Here is a 21,868-nt window from a genome sequence, read left to right as displayed (position 1 = left end):
ATGTCCATTGAGTCGCTTATGCCATCTAACCATCTCGTCCTCTATCATCCCCTTCTCCTTCTGCCTTCAATCTTTCCCAACATCAGGGTCTTTTCTAATGAGTTGGCTCTTCACACCAGATGGTCAAAGTATTGGAGTTTCGGCTTCAGCATCGGTCCTTCCAGTGAATACTCAGGGTCACTTTCCTTTAGGATTGCCTGGTTTGATGTCCTTGCAGTCCAAGGGACTCTCAAGAGTCTTTTTCAGAACCACAGTTGGAAAGCTTCAATTCTTCGGTGCTCAGCCTTCATTATGGTCCAGCTTTCACATCCATACATGACTGGGAAAACCATAGCTTTGACTATATGGACTTTTGTTGACAAAGTAGATGTCTCTACTTTTTAATACACTGTCTAGTTTTGTCATAGCTTTTCTTCCAAGGACCAAGCGTCTTTTTTAATTTCATGGCTACAGTCACTGTCCACAGTGATTTTGGAGCCCAAGAAAATAAAGTCTGTTACTGCTTCCACTTTTCCCCCACCTGTTTGCCACTAGGTGAGGAGTCCAGATGCCATACTCTTAGTTTTTTGAATGTTGAGTTTTAAGCCAGCATTTTCACTCTCATTTTTCACCCTCATCAAGAGGCTCTTTGGTTACCCTTCATGTTCTGCCATTAGAGTGATATTATCTGCATATCTGAGGTTGTTGATATTTCCTGATTCCAGCTTGTGATTCATCCATCCTGACATTTCAAATGAAGTACTCTGCATATAAGTTAAATAAGCAGGGTGACAGTATACAGCCTTGCTGTACTCCTTTCCCAAATTTGAACCAGTCAGATGTTCCGTGTCCAGTTCTAGCTGTAGCTTCTTGATCTGTATACAGGTTTCTCAGGAGGCAGGTAAGGAGGTCTGGTATTCCCATCTCTTTCAGAGTTTTCCAGTTTGTTGTGATCCACACAATCAAAGGCTTTAGCGTAGTCAGTGAAGCACAAGTAGATGTTTTTCTGGAATTCCCTTGCTCTCTTTATGATCCATTGAATGTTGGGAATTTGATCTCTGGTTCCTCTGCCTTTTCTAAATCCATCTTGTACCTCTGAAAGTTCTCGATTCACATACTGTTTAAGCCTAGGTTGAAGGATTTTGAGCATCACTTGCTAGCATGTGAAATGAGTGCAGTTGTACAGTAGTTTGAACATTCTTTGGCATTGCCCTTCTTAGGGATTGGAATGAAAACTGACCTTTTTCAGTCCTGTGGCTACTGCTAAGTTTTCTAAATTTGCTGGCATATTGAGTGCAGCACTTTACCAGCATCATCTTTTAGGATTTGAAATAGCTCAGCTGGAATTTCATCACATCCACTGACTTTGTTCGTAGTAGTACTTTCTAAGTACTGTACTTAGAAAGTAGTACTTAGAAAGTACTGGACTTCACACTCCAGGATGTCTGGCTCTAAATGAGTGACCACACCATTGTGGTTATCTGGATCTTCAAGACCTATTTTGTATAGTTCTTTTGTGTATTCTTGCCACCTCTTAATCTCTTCTGCTTTTCTTAGGTCCTTACCATTTCTGTCCTTTATCATGCCCATCCTTGCATGAAATGTTCCCTTGATATTTCCAGTTTTCTTGAAGAGATTTGTAGTCTTTTCCATTCTGTTATTTTCCTCTTTTTATTTGCATTGTTCATTTAAGAAGGCATTCTTATCTCATCTACAATACTGTGGAACTCTGCATTCAGTTGGGTATATCTTTCCCTTTCTCCCTTTCCTTTCTCTATGTCTCTTATGCATCTCATTATCTGTAAGTGCTCACCTCCTACCCCACACCCCCACTTTGTTATTTAGGTTTGAAGAAACTGAGTCATTTGTATTAGAAGTTTTTTCTGCATTTTGGATTGGGGAGGGTTTGGGGAATTACATTCCTCAGGCATTGCTTAATAATATGGTTTATACTTTTATTTCTTAAAAGATACTATATTGAAAAACAGTTATATTTAAATGAACTGAGTTTAACAATAATTATTTAAAATAATGGAAATGTTTCTTTCCCCCACTTTGCAGAGTAAATGAATAATGGTAGATTCTGAGCAGTAAGTCAGCCTTTTATTTGGTGGGTTTTTGTTTCTGTTTTTAAGAAAAATACTATATACAAAGTTACTACTTTAAAGGTTGTAGAGGTTTTTTGCTTATTTTTTGTCTGTTAATATCTTTCGCTGGGGCTTCCCTCATAGCTCAGTTGGTAAAGGATCCACCTGCAATGCAGGAGACCCTGCTTCGATTCCTGGGTCGGGAAGATCTGATGGAGAAGGGATAGGCTACCCACTCCAGCATTCTTGGGTTTCCCTTGTGACTCAGCTGGTAAAGAATCCGCCTGCAATGTGGGAGACGTGGGTTCGATCCCTGGGTTGGGATGATGCCCTGGAGAAGGGAAAGGCTACCCACTCCAGTATTCCGGCCGGGAGTATTCCATGGACTGTATAGTCCTTGGGGTCACAAAGAGTCAGACGCGACTGAATGGCTTTCACTTCACTTCACTATCTTTTTCCAATAAGCAACAGTCTCTAGGGACTTTTTTTTTTTAGCTTAAGGACCATGCCTTTTCAAACCTTTGTTTTTCTCCAGAAAATTGTGGCAGAACAGCTCCTATAAGCCATCTGAACTTGAAACCATTTTGCTTCATCACAAAGATTATTCTTTTTGAATCCTGAGATGAATTTGTATTGTATATTGACTTTTTTTTTAAAACTCTCAAACTCTCATTGCTCCCAGGAGAGTTGGTCTGGAGTCACATTTGTTGTTGGCCAATTAGTTATTGAGAGGAGAAAGGAGTATCTAATGAAGATGTATTTGTAACACAAGATGAAAAAGCCCATTCGTGGGCTTTTATCCCAGTCCCCTAACACTTTTTAAAAAAACTGTGTGTGAGAGTAGCTTAGAAAAACGGATGGACAAACAGGTGGGTTATGGAGAGGTGCGTACCCTATACCAACATAGGGATCCGACAGACTCTCCTGTGTTGGGGGAAAGGAACCAGAATTCTCTAGGGATAGTATTGTTTTGTAGTTTGAGAAACTGCCTCTCTCCTGCCTTGATTTTGATATTGCCCTAACCCTACCATTTGCCAAATGTAATGTGTAGGGTGGCCATTTTTATAAAGTTATGCTGCTGGCAAGAAATTGAATCACATTAAATCAATGATGAATGCTTACAGGTTTCTTATGAGCATTCATTTACTTTTGTTTTTTTTTAAACTGTCTCTGGCTAGGGTACAGCCTCCAAAATCCTATTTACTTTGCCTAAAAAAAAAAAACTGTTACTCTTTTTATTTTGGTGACTGTGATGTAAGGTTGTGGCATCTTAGTTCCCTGACTATGGACTGAACCTATGCCCCCGCAGGGAAAGCGTGGAGTGTTAACCACTGGACCATTAGGGAATTCCCTAAAAGTACTGTTTCATGCAAGTTATAGTAATAATAAGCTTTCTGGAATGGATCCACACTTCGATATTCTAATCCTGAAATACATCACTCTTGTATTTTAGCATTCAACTTCAGCAGGTCTAATACACTGTCATGGTGTATATATAACATGTTCAGTAGTTAAGATGTGTCCAGCTCTTTGTGACCCCATGGACTGTAGCATACCAGGCTCCCCTGTCCTTTACTATCTCCGTAAGTGAGTGAGTGAGTGAAAGTTGCTCAGTTGTGTCTGACTCTTTGTGACCCCATAAACTATATAGTCCGTGGAATTCTCCAGGCCAGAATACTGGAGTGGGTAGCTTTTCCCTTCTCCAGGGGGCCAGTTGTATATAATTAAAAATGAATTATCCCTTCACATTGATTTCCCTCTGTTTCAGTATTCCATTTCAGATTTTTTTGATTAACTGCATTTCAAAAAATGCTCTTGGAAACTTCCCTGATTGTCCAGTGGTTAAGGCTCCACATTCCCAATTCAGTGCACATGGGTTCAATCCCTGATCAGGGAACTAAGATCCTGCATGCTGTAATTAAGACCACATGCAGCCACATTAGGAAAAAAAACAAAAATTTTTGGTCAGATAAATGATAATATTAATGAATGCTTGATATATCAAGCTTTTTCTGAGATGAAATGCAAGTGAATCAAGGTTCATCCTTAGCTCTTGAGCCACCTTTAAAGGGGTATAGGCCTACAGTTTGCATTTCCCCCTTTCCTGTATTAATTTTACATGTTTATTGCAAAAACAAAAAACTCAGCATCTTTAGACTTCTTTTTTTGTCGTTGGCTTCACTAACCCTATATGTGATCTTAGTTCCCTGAACAGGGATAGAACCAGAACCTCCTGCATTGGAAGTGGGAAGTCTTAACCACTGGACTGCCAGGGAAGTCTGAAGACTACTTAAGAATAAGACTATTGAGAAAAGATAAAGTCATCCTAAATCCCATTACTGTTAAACAGCCATTTTAATATAGGCCTCCAAAGCTTTGCTTTTGCCCATCTACTTTTCCTCCAGTTTATAATTGTAGGATCACACTATAGATGAGGTAATATATCAAAGCTCTTAAAGTATGGTAAAAGTAACACTTTTTTCATTCATTCTCTGAGGACTTTGATCCACATTGCTAACTTTGATGTTGGTTGTACCAGTTAGATTCCAAATAATGAGACACCTTTACAAATAAATATTCCATATGGTGCACTTGAATACCTCATAGGTAGTTTAGTTTGCCTTGGTATTTAAAATAAATTCTATTATTCTATTCTTGTTAATGTTGTTCTGGTTCAGATCAGTGGCATGGCCTGGAGCTTTCATCTGGAGATCCAAGAGCAACTGGCCACCAAAGGGACACCAGCCCAGCCAGCCCTCCCAGGTGGGACGGGTGGGAGCTTTGGGGCAAAACATTGTAATTGTCTCCTCCTTGGACAAAGAATCAAACAGCCTTACAACCAAGAGATGGTGTGGACCCCCAGAAGCTGTGGTTTGCAGAACATAGGGAAAGCATCCTAAAAAGGAGATGGGGCTCATCCAGCTATGAGGCTGTGAGAAGTGAGGCCATATGGGTGAACCCCAAGGATGTGCACTCTGAGAAAGCACAGTCTACTTTCTGGTGTATAAAGTTCAGTTTTCCTGGTTCAGCTCTTAGATTTCACACCATTTAAACTTAAATGCCCCAAGAGCAGTTAGCAGTGAAGCCCTATCCACCATGTAAACCTCAGTGTGGATGAGTCTGTCATTTCATTTCCTGCAAGAGCTTCCCTGGCTTCTCTGGTGGCTCAGATGGTAAAGAATCTGTCTGTAATGCAGGAGAGCCGGGTTCAATCCCTGGATGAGGAAGATGCCCTGGAGGAGGAAATGGCAACCCACTCCAGTTTTCCTGCCTGGAGAATTCCATGGACAGAGGAACCTGGTGGGCTATAGACCATGGGGTCACAAAGAGTTGGACATGGCTGAGCAATCAGCGCTTCCTGAGAGAGCACATTTTTCAAGGCAGAAGAGGTGAAAGGATGAAGCTTACTGAATACCAGGGGAAAGGAAGGGTTATCTCCTTCTACCCCTCCTCCATCTTTGAGTTCCTCTTCACTTTCTGCCATAAGGGTGGTGTCATCTGCATATCTGAGGTTATTGATATTTCTCCTGGCAATCTTGATTCTAGCTTGTGCTTCTTCCAGCCCAGTGTTTCTCCTGATTTACTCTGCATATAAGTTAAATAAGCAGGGTGACAATATACAGCCTTGATGTACTCCTTTTCCCTCTATAAAAATAGAATTTATTGGCTAATATAACTGAAAAAATAAAGCAATTGGGAAATGCTGGCTCCAGGAAATATTGAATCTAAGACTCAAATAGTATTTCTAATTAGGGTTCCTTGCTGCCCCTGCCGCATGTTCTTTGTTTTCTTTTACGTTGATTTTGTTTTGAGGCATGCTCTTTCCGTCTGCTGAAAAGGATGTCTCTTCAGCTGAGAAGAGGTATAATTCTTTCCAAAAACTAGCACATGTCCCAGAGAGAGCACTCTGATCAGTCTGGTTCAGGTTGTATGCCCAGACCTAGGGAGGTGGAGTCCTCACTAGGCAAATTGCAGGAGCTGAATAGATTTAGCATGAAACTGGGGAAAAGTTCTTCAAAGGAAGATAGTGTGTGCAGAATGTCTACTACAGTGATTAAAAAGTTTCAGGATAGATGAAGTAGGTAATAGCAAATTTCATATTAAAACTAGAGTGTATTTAGTGATATTTATTTCCTAACAGAATCAACCCTGTACATTCATTGGAAGGACTGATGGTGAAGCTGAATTTTGGCCACCTGATGAGAAGAGCCAACTCATTGGAAAAGACCTAATGCTGGGAAAGATTGAAGGAGAAAGGAGAAGAGGGTGGCAGAGGATGAGATGGTTAGATAGCATCAACAACTCAATGGACATGAATCTCAGCAAACTGGGCGATAGTGAAGGACAAGGAAGTCCATGGGGTTGCAGAATTGGACATAGCAACTGAACTACAACAACAAGTTTATTTGTGAACTATACATTTTTATATATGAGTTTTAGTTTTTTTACTCTGAAAAATTTTTCATTTATTCATTTGTTTAACAAATATTTGAGCACCTGTTATGCACCATGGTCATTCTTTGCACTGGAAATAGAACAGCTTCTGCTGCTGCTGCTAAGTCACTTCAGTCGTGTCCGACTCTGTGCAACCCCATAGACGGCAGCCCACCAGGCTCCCCTGTCCCTGGGATTCTCCAGGCAAGAACACTGGAGTGGGTTGCCATTTCCTTCTCCAATGCATGAAAGTGAAAGGTGAAAGTGAAGTTGCTCAGTCGTGTCCGACTCTTAGCGACCGCATGGACTGCAGCCTACCAGGCTCCTCCGTCCATGGGATTTTCCAGGCAAGGGTACTGGAGTGGGGTGCCATTGCCTTCTCTGAAATACAACAGCAAACAAAACAAATCCCTGCCCTCATGAAACCTACATTCTAGCGAGGCAAGGCAAGTAATAAATAAGATAAATTACTGAAATATATAGGAACCAGAGACCCCACAGAGACTGAGCCAGAACTGTGTTTGAGTGTCTTTTGCAGAGGTACGGGTCAGCAGTGACCTGCTGCAGGGGCAGGGGCTCTGGGTGCAGCAGACCTGGGTATGGCATAAGCCCTCTTGGAGGAGGTTGCCATTAACCCCACCATAGAGCCGCCAGAACTTACACAGGAATGGGGAAATGGGCTTTTGGAGGGTACAAACAAAACCTTGTGTGCACCAGAATCCAGGAAAAAGGAGCAGTGACCTCCACAAGACTGACCCAGACTTGCCCGTGAGTGTCCTGGAGTCTCCAGCAGAGGCATGGGCTGTTGGTGGCCTGGTGCAGGGTCGGCACGGAGTGACTCCTTACATTGGAGGTAATGAAGATAAGGGCATGAAGGAGGCCAAACCATAGTTTGGCCTCAGGTCAAACAATAGGGAGGGAACACAGCCCCGCCCATCAACAGAAAATTGGATTGAAGATTTACTGAGCATGTCCCCGCCCATCAGAACAAGACCCAGTTTCCCCACAGTCAGTCTCTACCATCAGGAAGCTTCCATAAACCTCTTATCCTTATCCATCAGATGGCAGACAGGATGAAAACCACAGTCACAGAAAACTAACCAAACTGATCAGATGGACCACAGCCTTGTCTAATTTCATGAAACCATGAGCCATGCCTTGTAGGGCCACCCAAAACAGATGGGTCATGGTAGAGAGTTCTGACAGAACCTGGTCCACTGGAGAAGGGAATGGCAAACTACTTCAGTTTTCTTGCCTTGAGAACCCCATGAACAGTATCAAAAGGCAAAAAGATAGGACACTGAAAGATGAACTCCCTAGGTCTGTAGGTGCCCAATATGCTGCGGGAGATCAGTAAAGAAGTAACTCCAGAAAGAATGAAGAGATAGAGTTAAAGCAAAAATAGCGCCCAGTTGTGGATGTGACTGGTGATTGAAGTAAAGTCTGATGCTGTAAAGAACAATATTGTATAGGAACCTGAAATGTTAGGTCCATGAATCAGGATAAATTGGAGATGGTCAAACAGGAGATGGCAAGAGTGAACATCAACATTTTAGGAATCAGTGAGTGAAAATGGACTGGAATGGGTGAATTTAACTCAGATGACCATTATATCTACTACTGTGGGCAAAAATCTCTTAGAAGAAATGGAGTAGCTCATAGTCAACAGAAGAGTCTGAAATGCAGTACTTGGGTGCAGTCTCAAAAATGACAGAATGATCGCGATTCATTTCTAGGGCAATGCTGAAGAAGCTAAAGTTGGACGGTTCCATGAAGACCTACAAGACCTTCTAGAACTCACGTCCAAAAACGATGTCCTTTTCATTATAGGGGACTGGAATGCAAAAGTAGAAGGTTAAGAGATATCTGGAGTAACAAGCAAATTTGGCCTTGAAGTACAGAACGAAGCAGGACAAAGGCTAACAGAGTTCTGCCAAGAGAATGCACTGGTCATAGCAATCACCCTCTTCCAACAACACAAGAGACGACTCTACACATGCACATCACCAGATGGTCAATACTGAAATCAGATTGATTATATTCTTTGCAGCCAAAGATGGAGAAGCTCTATATAGTCAGCAAAAACAAGACCAGGAGCTGACTGTGGCTCAGATCATGAACTCCTTATTCCCAAATTCAGACTTAAATTGAAGAAAGTAGGGAAAACCACTAGACCTTTCAGGTATGACCTAAACCAAATCCCTTATGATTATACAGTGAAAGTGATAGAAAGGGATTAGATCTGATAGACAGAGTGCCTGAAGAACTATGGACGGAGGTTCGTGACACTGTACAGGAGACAGTGATCAAGACCATCCCCAAGAAAAAGAAATGCAAAAAGGCAAAATGGTTGTCTGAGGAGGGCTTACAAATAGCTGAGGCAAATAACTAAAGGCAAAGGAGAAAAGGAAAGATATATCCATTTGAATGCAGAGTTCCAAAGAATAGGAAGGAGAGATGAGAAAGCTTTACTAGTTAGTGATCAATGCAAAGAAATAGAGGAAAGCAATAGAATGGGAAAAACTAGAGATCTCTTCAAGAAAATTAGAGATACCAAGGGAACACTTCATGCAAAGATGGGCTCAATAAAGGACAGAAATGGTGTGGACCTAACAGAAGCAGAGGCTATTAAGAAGAGGTGGCAAGAATACAGAGAAGAACTATACAAAAAAGATCTTCATGACCCAGATAACCATGATGGTGTGATCACTCACCTAGAGCCAGACATCCTGGAATGTGAAGTCAAGTGGGCCTTAGGAAGCATCACCACGAATAAAGCTAGAGGAGGTGATGGAATTCCAGTTGAGCTATTTCAAATCTAAAAGATGATGCTGTGGAAGTGCTGCACTCAATATGCAAGCAAATTTGGAAAACTGAGCTGTGGCCACAGGACTGGAAAAGGTCAGTTTTCAGTCTAATCCCAAAGAAAGGCAATGCCAAAGAATCCTCAAAGTACTGCACAATTGCACTCATCTCACACGCTAGCAAAGTAATGCTCAAAATCCTCCAAACCAGGCTTCAACAGTATGTGAACTGTGAACTTCCAGATGTTCAAGCTGGATTTAGAAAAGGCAGAGGAACCAAAGATCAAATTGCCAACATCCGTTGGATCATGAAAAAAGCAAGAGAGTTCCAGAAAAACATCTACTTCTGCTTTATTGACTATGCCAAAGCCTTTGACTGTGTGGATCACAACAAACTGTGGAAAATTCTTGAAGAGATGGGAATACCAGACCAACTGACCTACCTCTTGAGAAATCTGTATGCAGGTCAAGAAGCAACAGTTAGAACCAGACATGGAACTACAGACTGGTTCCAAATAGGGAAAGGAGCACGTCAAGGCTGCATATTGTCACCATGCTTATTTAACTTACGTGCAGAATACATCATGCAAAATTCCGGGCTGGATGAAGCACTAGCTGGAATCAAGATTTCCAGGAGTAATATCTATAACCTCAGATACGCAGATGACACCACCCTTATGGTAGAAAGTGAAGAAAAGCTAAAGAACCTCTTGATGAAAGTGAAAGAGGAGAGTGAAAAAGTTGGCGTAAAACTCCACATTCAAAAAACTAAGATCATGGCATCCAGTTCCATCACTTCATGCCAAATAGATGGGGAAACAATGGAAGCAGTGACAGACTATATTTTGAGCTCCAAAATCACTACAGATGATGACTGCAGCCATAAAATTGCTCTTTGGAAGCAAAGCTATGACCAACCTAGACAGCATATTAAAAAGCAGTGTCATTACTTTGCCAACAAAAGTCTGTCTAGTCAAAACTATGGTTTTTCCAGTAGTTATGTATGAATGTGAGAGTTGGACTATAAAGAAAGCTGAGCGCCAAAGAATTGATGCTTTTGAACTGTGGTGTTGGAGAAGACTCTTGAGAGTCTCTTGGACATCAAGAGATCCAACCAGTCCATCCTAAAGGAAATCAGTCCTGAAAATTCATTGGAAGGACTGATGCTGAAGCTGAAACTCCAATACTTTGGCCACCTGATGCGAAGAACTGATTCATTTGAAAAGACCCTGATGCTGGGAAAGATTGAAGGTGGTAGAAAAGGGGGTGACAGAGGATGAGGTGGTTTGATGGCATCAGCAACTCAATGGACATGAGTTTGAGTAAACTCCAGGAGTTGGTGATGGACCGGGAAGCCTGGCGTGCTGCTGCCCATGGGGTTGCAATGTGTCGGATGTGACTTAGTTACTGAACTGAATTGATAGTGCTTTAGATGAGGATAAGTGCAATAGAAGAAGAAACAAGAGAAGTAGTGAGTGGGTGTTGCAGTTTTAAATATGATGGATAAAGAAAGTCTTAGTAAGAAGCTAACATTTGAACAAAGATATTAAGGAGGTGAGGGCAGAATGAGACATTTAAATATCTGAAGGGAGAGTATTAGAGGATGATGTCAGATAAGTAAGAGGATGATTGATTATGTTGGTCCTGTGGAGGCTATGGTTAAGGACTTGGGAAGAATGAAATCAGAGTATTTTCAGCATAGGTACACTGATGTGATTTTTTTAAAAGGGTCACCCTAACTACTGTGTGGAAAATGCATTGTAAAGGGGCACAGGTGGAAGTAGGAGGCCAGTTTGGAAAATACTGCTGCTGCACTTATCCAGGCAATGGACAACAGTGGCACAGAGCAGGATGGTGGTGAAGATGATAAGTGGTCAAATCTGAAGGTAGATTTGCCAGTGGATTGGATTGAAGTAGAATTTTGAGCCTGAGCAATTGACCATGGTAATTTAGTGAGCTAGGTAAGACCAGGAGGAGCAAGCTTTGACATGTTAAGTTTAAGGTTCCTTTTTTTTTTTTTTTTTCTTTAATTATTTATTTATTTTTGGCTGCATTGGGTCTTCGTTGCTACATGCAGGCTTTCTCCAGTTGTGGAGAGAGGGAGCTATCTGTAGCTGCAGTGAATGAGTTTCTCTCATTGCGGTGGCTTCTCTTGTGAAGCACCAGCTCTAAGGAGCCCTCAGTAGTTGTGGTTTGAGGGCGTTAGGACACTGGGCTTAGTTAACTCTGCAGCATATGAGATCTTCCTGGAGCAGGGCTTGAACCCTGGCATTGGCAGTTGGATTCTTATCCACTAGACCACTAGGGAAGCCCTAAGACTCTTATTAGACATTCAGATAAAGTTGTCCAGTGGGCATTTGAAAATTGCAAATCTAGAATTCAGATCTGGGCTAGAGACTGAGTTAGAAATTTGGAGGTTGTTAGCATTCATTTAGCATTTAACATTATGGTCACTAGGTAATAAGAAGAAACAGCGAAGAAAAAGAGTTGTGCAGGGACTGAGCTTACTGGTGTTAAGAAAGTGGGGACAAGAGGAGGAATGAAGACCAAGAAGGAGCAACCAGCAAAGTGGGAGGAAAACAAGGAAAAGATCAAATTGGGGGAAAATTTTTTTAAGGAGAAATGAGTAGTCAGTTGCCAGATGATGCAGATAAAACAATTCGTAAAACAAGATGAAGAGAGTTTTATTGATAACTCCTTACGGAGAGTGATTTTAGTAAATTTGATTAATTGAGATATTTCTAGCACGTGCTAGCATGTGATTCAGGTAATTTAGAAGACTGTTCATTATTCAGAGAATCATTTAATATATATTGATATTTCATTATTCTATACTTTTCTATTTTACATGTTATAGGCTAAGTTAAAAGATTTATATATTTTCTTTGAAATGCATATTATAATGAAGTAGATACATTTTCATAAACATTATTTTGTCATCTTTTCCCGTCTATATTTAGAGATTTTTAAACCTTAATTAAAAAAATTTTGGGGGCCATGCTGTGAGGCATGTAGGATCTGAGTTCCCCTGACCAGGGATCAAGCCCATGCTCCTTAGTAGATGTACAGAATCTCAACCACTGCACTGTCAGGAAAGTCCCCTAGACCTTCACATGAGACTGTTTTGAGTAGTTAATGCCTAATTGTGATTCTTGATACCAAGAAACATGGGAGTTTATAATGTTAATAAGTTTCATTTATCTAATGAAAATAATATATTTTTTCTTCTTTATTAGAAATTTATTGAATTTGAAGACTCTCAAGAACAAGAAAAAAAAGATTTACAGACCAGAGTGGAATCTTTAGAATCTCAAACAAGACAACTTGAACTCAAGGCCAAAAACTATGCTGACCAGAGTAAGTAAAATATGTTAAAAGAGTGGAATGACTCATCCTGATATTTGACTAGGATTCCAAATATATGCTTGGAATTGTCACCCCAGACTCAAGAGAGAGATCTGAGATCTAGTTTTAGTATTTTTTGTTCACATTTTCATGTTGTACCCATGTCTGCAGGAATGACCCAAGTCAGATACCTATAGGACTCTCTTCTTCACTTTACCGCTTGGGTTTTGTTTGTAGTTTACATTGAATAGTAGTTAACATTATACTGTATCCATTATACAGGATTCTGGAGTGTGTACATGTGGATCATTTCTTCAAATTTTAATCAGCAACACAAAGTTCCATTGGTTTCTGTATTGCTTTGAAATTTAAAAATTAAGAGAAACTCTAGCTTTGGAGTATGTATAAAAAATTACTGAATTCTCTTTCATTCCTCTCTAATGGAAAACTGAGGGCATTTAGGGCTACAGAATGTCATTTTTCAAAATCATTTTATTTTTAATATAATTTCATATATTCTTGATTCAAAAATAATGATTGTTTGTAATTCTATAGACAAGTTCCCCCTTTTGGCTAATGAAAGTGGACCTAATTAAGTCAAAATTCAAAAAAGAAACATCATGGCATATTTTCATGTTTAATTCAGGCAGGTTGCTCTCCAGTTTTTTCTCCCAGAATGGTAGACTTGTAGAATTCTAGGGAACAAGAGATGCCCAGCTGTTACTCTTCCCACATCACCCTTTATGGTCACATAGTGACACTGCTGTAAAAGGACTGGCATTTATGAAGAATAACTTTCATCAGGCTTAGAATGTGTGTAATAACTGCTTCTTTTAGGACTCTGGAAGAGTTCAGTAGAGCTAAACTTAGAATCATTGGGATTTTGCGTTTTTAGCATTTTAGAATTCAAGGAGAACTCACATGGCTATTTAGCAGATGTCATAGAAGGGAGCCAATGGATATTTGGTAATGGAAGACAACCAAAATGAGACAGAGTGAGTGATGTGTCATGTTTTTTAGGCTTGTAGATACCTTGAGTGCTGTACTGTTCCTTTGTTAACTAACTTGATTGTGTTTTCATATCAGAGACATATTTTAGAACAAAACACTAAAGCTACAGTTGCGACAGAACAACCCTCTCACTCTTTTACCTGTACATTTTCCTCTTAACTTCTGAGGAGTATCAGGTTTTGTGTAAGAAAATTTTCTTTTGACTTTGAAAGGAACACCCTATCTAGAATCTTTTGATGCATTAAATAAGCTGCTTCTGTGATAGGAAATTATTAAAGGAAGAATTACCTTATACTTGATAACAGTAGCTTTTACACTTGATCTTAGCCAAAAGGCCAAGAAGCAATAACAGTAGCTTTAAAAATTAATATTTTATCCAGTCTAGTAAGTCATACCTACCTTTTTTGGAATTGTCATATTCTTTGGTATCCATTCCCTCATTTCTCTCTCAAAAGTACTGTACTGGTTACCATGGTTACCATGCGATGGACATGAACTTGGGCAATGGACATGAACTTGGGAGATGGTGAGGGACAGGGAGGCCTGTTGTGCTGCAGTCCATGGGGTCACAAAGAGTCAGACACAATTGGGTGACTGAACAACAATTTTTAAAAATACAGTGTCACTTAAAAATAATTGACAATTCTTTATGAAAGGGATGAGTAAATTATTCACCAAATATTGGATGTGGTCTTGAGCTAAATTTGATCGGAAAACTTTATTTTTGTTATTAATATAATATTCTAAGAATTTCTCCCCCTGGATATCTGTCATCCTCCGCTTTTTTCCTGCTCTTCCAATTAGAAATAAATCTTGTCTAAATAACAGTTAAAGAACTTAAAACTGTGGTTAATCAAAATTAACCATTCAAGTGCAAAACTAATAATCTCTTGGTCCATGAGTTAAGGCTATCATGAGCCTCCTTTTATGAATGCTTTGGAACTTGCTCCCTTCTCCTTTGATACTTCGGAATCTTTTCCATCTACTTGTTTTCCTCTCTCTTCTATTTTTCTCTAAGTGAGTATGATATGAAATCTAAGAATATCTAAAATTTTTCTTTTACCACATTTTAAACATCTGAAAAAAATTGTAGGTAGGGAAGCATAGTTTGACCTTTTTCATTTTACTGCTCTAGTTTTTGCTTCCCCAGGTCTCCAATATGAATCAAAGCCCCTTTGTTTTTTAACAAAGTTGGTGGTAAGAGGTAATTTTTAAGTATCTTCAGTGCTTCATCTTACGGGAAAACTGGGACTGGGAAAATGTTTTGTAAAAAGATGGAAACATGTATAAATGGATGATGTCAGAGTATATAAATTCTTTTTTGTATAATAGGATACATAATATCTGGACTTTAATCTTAATTCTATTTTATATTTTAAGACTGGGTAGTGATTTTTATTAGAGTCAGTGTAACCCAACATCTTTTTTTTAAATGTGTTTTTTAGTGTTCTGAACATCTATATTTAAGCATTTAAGGCCAAAGAAATTACTGATGATGATACCTATAGAGAGGAAGGATGGATCAGTTTTTTCTGTACTATTTTTTGAGTCCATATGATAACAATATCATCCAATTTCCATGCTTGTTTTTATAAATATGTTAGAGTCTTTAACTTTAAAAGACTGTCAGTTTTGATTGATGTGTTTGAGGGCACATACCCCTTGTAAAAAGCAGTCTCAGTGAAAGTCCAAGTTCTGCTTTCAGACTACTACTTACATTAAAAGGGGAAATTTTTATGTAGTTACTTGCTATTTGAGAAGCAAGAAAAAGTCAAGAAATAGGAACTGAATTAAAGGACATACTTGACAACTTTTAATACTATGGAATCTATCAGGTTTTTGTGGTGTGATTTTTAAATTTTTGATGATACAAAAATTTTGTTATAATTTTATGGTCATGTTTGATTTTGGAGATTTCTGGTTGCTCTCTTATAAAAAATTTGAACTACCTAAGAAATATTCTGGCTTTTCAAACATGAATAAAGCATTTTTTAAAAGGACGCATATTGTTTTATTTGAGAATAATAGTAACACTTCTTGGTAGTTAACATCTTGTGAGCCTTAAGGAAGAATTTGAAATATATATGGAGTGGTATAAGGAAGTTGTGGATTAAGGCCTTTTTGGTGCTCTTCAGCTATGAAAGGTGTCTACAGTCAACCTTGCCATTGATAGTGGTAGCAATGAATTATTCATCAGAAAATACTTTTTGTATTATTTCTGTTATATACTGATTATTTCTATTTTTATAAACCAAATACTATCTTGATTAAGTCAAGTAAGTACAGACAGTTTAGTAAGTTAAAAAATATTAAACTACTACTGTCTGCCTAGCATGTAGCCCCTAGGTATGTTTTGGCACAGAACAGCATGATATGGTCATTGCAGTAAAGGAAATCATAATTTTGTGGGGAAAAAAGGTTATGTGTATGACCATCTCACCTTTCCATATGTATCATGCTTTTATATCACTACATAGTGTGTACATAATTTTTTATCTTTAACATTATCATAAGTATTTTCCTTATTGTATAATCTTTAGTCATTATTTTTAAAAATTTATTTTAAATGAAACGAATATTTTTAATGGCAAAAGGTAATATTCACAAAGAAGATAGACATCATAAACCATTAGACACCTTAACAAGAAAGATACATAAAGCAGAAATCAGAAAAAATAATTATAGTGAGACATATTAGCATTTGAGAATATTTTATCAAATGCAGAAAAAATAAGAATAGAGCATATTGAATGATGTTAATAATTTAAGTATAATAGATTTATATTTAATTAATACATATCCTACACAAATATATTTAAAATTTTATATCTCATACATTATTAGACATCCATAGGACACTTAGAAAAACTGACAGAAAGGAAGAACTAGTAAATTTCAAAAAGTAGAATTCTTTTGTGTGTTTGTGTGTGATTCAGTTATATATATACACATATGTTATTTTTGAAATTATTTTCCATTATAGGTTATTACAAAATCTTGACTATAATTCCCAGTGCTATATAGTAAACCTTTGTTGCTTGTTTGTATCTATTTTTTTTTAATTAGAAATCTAACATTCTATTCATACTAAGTCAAACAAGTGGAATCAAAATGTCACAAATTTTTTAGTTAGGCAAAAATTTGTAAGTTTTCTAATATATATATGTATTATGCATATTTTTAAAGATATATGTATACAAAAGCTTTTCTACTACACTAGATAAAGGCTTGAGAAAGAAAATAGAAAGATGGAGAAATTGGAAAACAAACTAAATGAAATGGGAACACTGAATATTAAATAGAAAAAGTGAAACAAACTAGATAAAAATAAAAGATCCTCATATAGTCCAGTTGTTTTTAAATATGGCTGCTCTTGGAGAAGGAAATGGCAACCCACTCCAGTGTTCTTGCCTGGAGAATCCCAGGGACGGGGGAGCCTGGTGAGCTGCCGTCTATGGGGTCGCACAGAGTCGGACACGATTGAAGCGACTTAGCAGCAGCAGCAGCTCATTAAAAACACATCTGGAGCTCTGAAAAAAAAAAAAAAAAAGCAATAACTGGGCATTTGTATTTTTCAAAAAGTTCCAAGATAATTCTGATATATATCTGGACTTTAAAAAGTGATTACAGGGAGAAGGAAATGGCAACCCACTCCAGTACTCTTGCCTGGAAAATCCTATGGACAGAGGAGCCTGATAGGCTACAGTCCATAGGGTTGCAAAGAGTCAGGCACAACTGATCGATTTGTCAATGTCAATGTCAAAAGCTAGGAGGGATGGTGAATATACTTTAAAAATAATCTTGAGACCCATAAATTTTGCTCTTGTCTGACTAGAGAAAGGGCCAAATCCGGTAAGACTGAGCTCTCTGCTCATTGTTGTATCAAGAACTCTAGCATAGTTATCTCGTATATAGATGTAACTTGATTGAATTAATGGAATTGAATAAAATCTTCTTTCAATAAAAAAAAAGTGATTACAGGTTTTTCTATTAAATGGCAGTTTGGGGATATAGAATTCTAATTCTGTTGACCAGTCATGATACAGTGGTATTAAGTGAATAATAGTTACATAATCACAATAGTAAAAGATGTTTATCAATTTTCATAATCAATAACCAGACAAAAAAGAAAGATAATTGCAATTGCAAGTCATAATGGGAACATGATTAACCTAACAATAAAAAATAATTACATACAATTTGGGGGGGGTCAAGCAGAGTGATGTGGGAAGTGGAATTGTGTACATGAACATGTTTTCATCTGTTCAGCCAGTCTGTGTCTTTTGATTGGTGCATTTAATCCATTTACATTTAAGGTAATTATTGATATGTATAATCCTATTACCATTTTCTTAATTGTTCTGGGTTTATTTTCTGTAGGTAGGACTTTTTCTTCTCTTGTTTTCTGCCTAGAGAAGTTCCTTTAGCATTTGTTGTAAAGCTGGTTTGGTGGTGCTGAATTCTGTTAACTTTTGCTTGTCTGGAAAGCTTTTGATTTTTCTCCATCAAATCTGAAGGAGAGTCTTGCTGGGTAGAGTATTCTTGGTTGTAGTTTCTTTCCTTTCATCACTTTAAATAAGTCATGCCATTCCCTTCTGGCTTGTAGAGTTTCTGTTGAGAAATCATCTGATAGCCTGATAGGAGTTCCCTTGTAATTTGTCATTTTTCCCTTGTTGCTTTTAATATTTTATCTTTATATTTAATTTTTGTTAGTTTGATTACTGTGTGTCTCAGTGTGTTCCTTCTTGGGTTTATCCTTTCTGGGACTTCCTGAATTTGGTTGATTATTTCTTTTTCCATGTTAGGGAAGTTTTCAGCTATTATCTCTTCAAATGTTTTCTCAGGTCCTTTCTCTCTCTTTTTACCTTTTGGGACCCCTATAATGTGAATGTTCATGCATTTAATGTTTAATAATTATTTTTTAAATGTGTGCTCACACCCCTCATCCCGAAGCTATACCATCTATTGACAATTATTGTTTTCCCTGAGGAACTTGGCTTTCTCCTTTTCTCTGAGAATTATTTAATGGCTACTTTGGCTTTTTACTTTGGCTACTCAGAAATTCAGAATAAACTTTTGAAGTACAACCATAACAACTGGTTTGGGCCATATTACTTGAATGGTGTGTTTAAATTGTTTTTTCCTTGGTCCAAATTTTATACATATATAGTGAATTGTTAAGATACCTAAAATCCTTTCTGGAAAGAAGGAATACATGAATTGTAGGATGAATTAAAAAAAAAGTAAAAAAATTTCTATTGGTTGGCTGGACATTTTTTCCTAGTGTAGCAACTCATATTATAGTGAATATTTTTGTCACACCTGGATTGCCCTCTTTTGGTAATTTTCTTAGGATATAGTTGGGCTTCCCTGGTGGCTCAGAAGTAGGTCAAAGAACATGAGCAAAGTTACAGAAGTGGGTCAGAGAATATGAACATTTAGTGGGTTTTGGTATTTAGTAGTATTTGGCCATTTTTAATGTGTACAGAATTGGAGAAGTAAGAATTAGTAGCAAACTCCATTTAATTTTTTATAACTTATGAATTTGAATCTTTATTTACAACATATTAGCCCCCAGAGTTGTTACAGAACTGTTTATTATTTATTTGATTTTTTCCTTGGGAAAATTTTGTTGCCCTCAAGTTTAAAAGAGATGCTTTTTTCTTGAATTGTGTAGGAAATGGCAAGATTTAGTGATTTTAAGCAACTTTGATTCTTCCCTTTCTTCCTTTGAATGAAAATCCACTTTTTAAAATTAAATGGAAAAATGCTTTTGACACCTGAAAACATTTTACGGTAGAGTTTTATACTCTGACCTTTCTATCCTTCTATCTCCCGTATTTGCTTTTCAAGTTTGGCATTGATTTTAGTCTAATATAATACCTTCAAGTCTTTACCTGAAACAGTTACTGGAAAGAGAGCTCTTCTTATTGATCATAAGAATTAGCACATCATTAGATGGAACATAGTGGGAAGGCAATAAAATCATTAACATATTTTTAATTTTAAAGGAATAAATGGCTTAAAACATACTTCACATTTGAGAATTATTATTTAAAAGTACGGGCTATCTGTTAATGATATGGTTGATAAATTAGAATTTTCACAACACAGAAGAAAAACAATCTTTTTCAGCTAACAGGTATAATTTCACACCAAAGTTAATAGTTGCTATGCTAAGTCACTTCAGTCGTGTCCAACTCTGTGCGACCCCATAGACGGCAGCCCACCAGGGTCCCCCGTCCCTGGGATTCTCCAGGCAAGAACACTGGAGTGGGCTGTCATTGCCTTCTCCAATGCAGGAAAGTAAAAAGTGAAAGTGAAGTCGCTCAGTCGTGTCTGACTCCTAGCGACCCTGTGGACTGCAGCCTACCAGGCTCCTCCGTCCATGGGATTTGCCAGGCAAGGGTACTGGAGTGGGGTGCCATTGCCTTCTCTGAAGTTAATAGTTGAGAGGACCTAAATATTTTCTGTCACTATTTTTTAAGTTATTAAAAAAAAAAAACAAAAATAGCTTCAGGCCAATACAGAGCTTTATCAGCATTTTTACTGTACTTTGTAATTGACATAGAATGTTAATACTTTCAGAATTTCAATAATACTCTAATAAATTACTTTTGTTTTAATTTTATCTTGTCAGTAGGCAGTCCCTTTCTACATTATTTTTAGAATGATGTAAAGAGATATGATGATTTATATTTTTGTTGAAAGCATATTTGTTAAGGTAGCTTTAAAGTTTCAGATTTATATTTCCTGATTTTAAAAAATTACAAAAATAAAATTTACTATATAGAAAGTTTTTTATAGTTAATTTAACTTGAATCTAGTTCTTTGCAATACTAAGAATATCTGTATATTTAATAGGCCTTATATAACGATTTTTTTTAAAGAGTACATGAGAGGGAAGCAATTTGGCACAAGATATGCGAGATAGTATTTATGCAAATACTAACATTTTATTGCTTCTGCTTCATTAGGTAATACCTATGTGGCCTTCAGATCTGTTTTATGTTTTTTTTATCTGTATTTGGAGTGTTTGATTTCTGTAGACGTGTTGTTGATTGAGAAACTTAAGGTTGAAGTTCATAATTAATATCTAGAATAAAGTTTCATGGAAAATTAATTTTATGAGTAAGAGCTAAAGAATTGATGGTGATTTAGCTTAGAGAACAGAATAAGCATGAATGGTTTGGTTCTTCTTTACTAAAGAAATGAGTAAGGAAGATACCAAGTTGTTTTTTATAAATTTGGAAGATTTTTGCTGTTTTTGGTTGATCCTGAGGAAGTAGTTCTTGATCATGAAGATGATACATAGGAATATGTGCTGAGGGAAAACATGGATTCTCCCTACAAAGAGACTTTAGGTGGTATATAATATCTGTTTGAAAAATCTTTTGTTGAAGGTTAGGGACATGGTGAAGGACTTAATTGGCAGAGCAGAGGTTTTAATTGCTGTTTTGATGTGGTTGTGTCTGATTTGTTTCCTCTCAAGTGAGCATTTGATTCTTGCTTACCTGTTGAGACGTTTAATGCTAAATTGTTCAAGGAAAGCTTCTGAAAGACCAGTGTCCGTCTTCTGAGGCCAAGTAACAGTTGGATTATCTGCCTTCCTTGAATAGTAAGAATTAATGATTCCTTTTGAGAAGGCAAATAATGAGTTGGATATGGAGTTCTAGCAGGTCTGTTTCTCTTTCTTCCCCCCATAGGCCTATCAGCAGTCTGATGGGGCAGAAGACAACAGATGGAAAAGGTGTTCCAAACTTGGCAAAGGCCATCAATCTAAGGAGGTAAGCTCTGATTTTGAGCAGGTAGAGCAGGTGGCTCTTCCTGCCTTAATCATATCCTCTTGCTCTTTGGAAAGATGAATGGAAAGAAAGAGCAATTAAAACGAGGCTAAAGTATCTTCATTAGCTATTCTGAGGAAAACATTTTGAATTAGTCTTTTGATTCTTCTCTTATTTTTCCCCCCTTTTTGTTTTTTTATTTTTTTGATGCCTTGATTTATTTTTATCTCCCATTGAATATTAACAGCTTAAAAATTGGCAGATTAGTTATATGTTGTTTTGGGATAGGAAGGATGAACAGAATCTTGTTTATTTCAAGTTAATCTCAGCTTGTGGCTAGATTGAGTAAAATGATATGATTTTAGGATTTTTTCTGAGATTATTTTGAAGTTTGGATTCACATGAGAACTATTAGACAAGAAAC

The 21,868-nt window shown here is 37.6% G+C and overlaps 1 protein-coding gene across 5 annotated transcripts in view; it reads left to right on the top strand.

Annotated features, from left to right (window-relative positions):
- Positions 1 to 21,868, top strand: part of SPAG9 (sperm associated antigen 9) — a 151,045-nt gene that overhangs the window by 17,888 nt on the left and 111,289 nt on the right. For 4 of the 5 annotated variants that reach the window (XM_055576219.1, XM_055576218.1, XM_055576215.1 and 1 more), the window contains exon 2: positions 12,541 to 12,661. In XM_055576219.1, coding sequence (XP_055432194.1) covers positions 12,541 to 12,661 — 121 coding nt within the window. Of the gene's footprint in view, positions 1 to 12,540; positions 12,662 to 21,429; positions 21,448 to 21,868 lie in introns of those variants that run through there. The other variant, XM_055576221.1, reaches the window with a different exon arrangement.

The sequence above is a fragment of the Bubalus kerabau genome, chromosome 4 (assembly GCF_029407905.1).
Source record: "Bubalus kerabau isolate K-KA32 ecotype Philippines breed swamp buffalo chromosome 4, PCC_UOA_SB_1v2, whole genome shotgun sequence".
Classification (NCBI taxonomy): Eukaryota; Metazoa; Chordata; class Mammalia; order Artiodactyla; family Bovidae; genus Bubalus; species Bubalus kerabau.
Note: the sequence above shows the minus strand (reverse complement) of the source record. Positions and strands in the feature narration are given on the sequence as shown.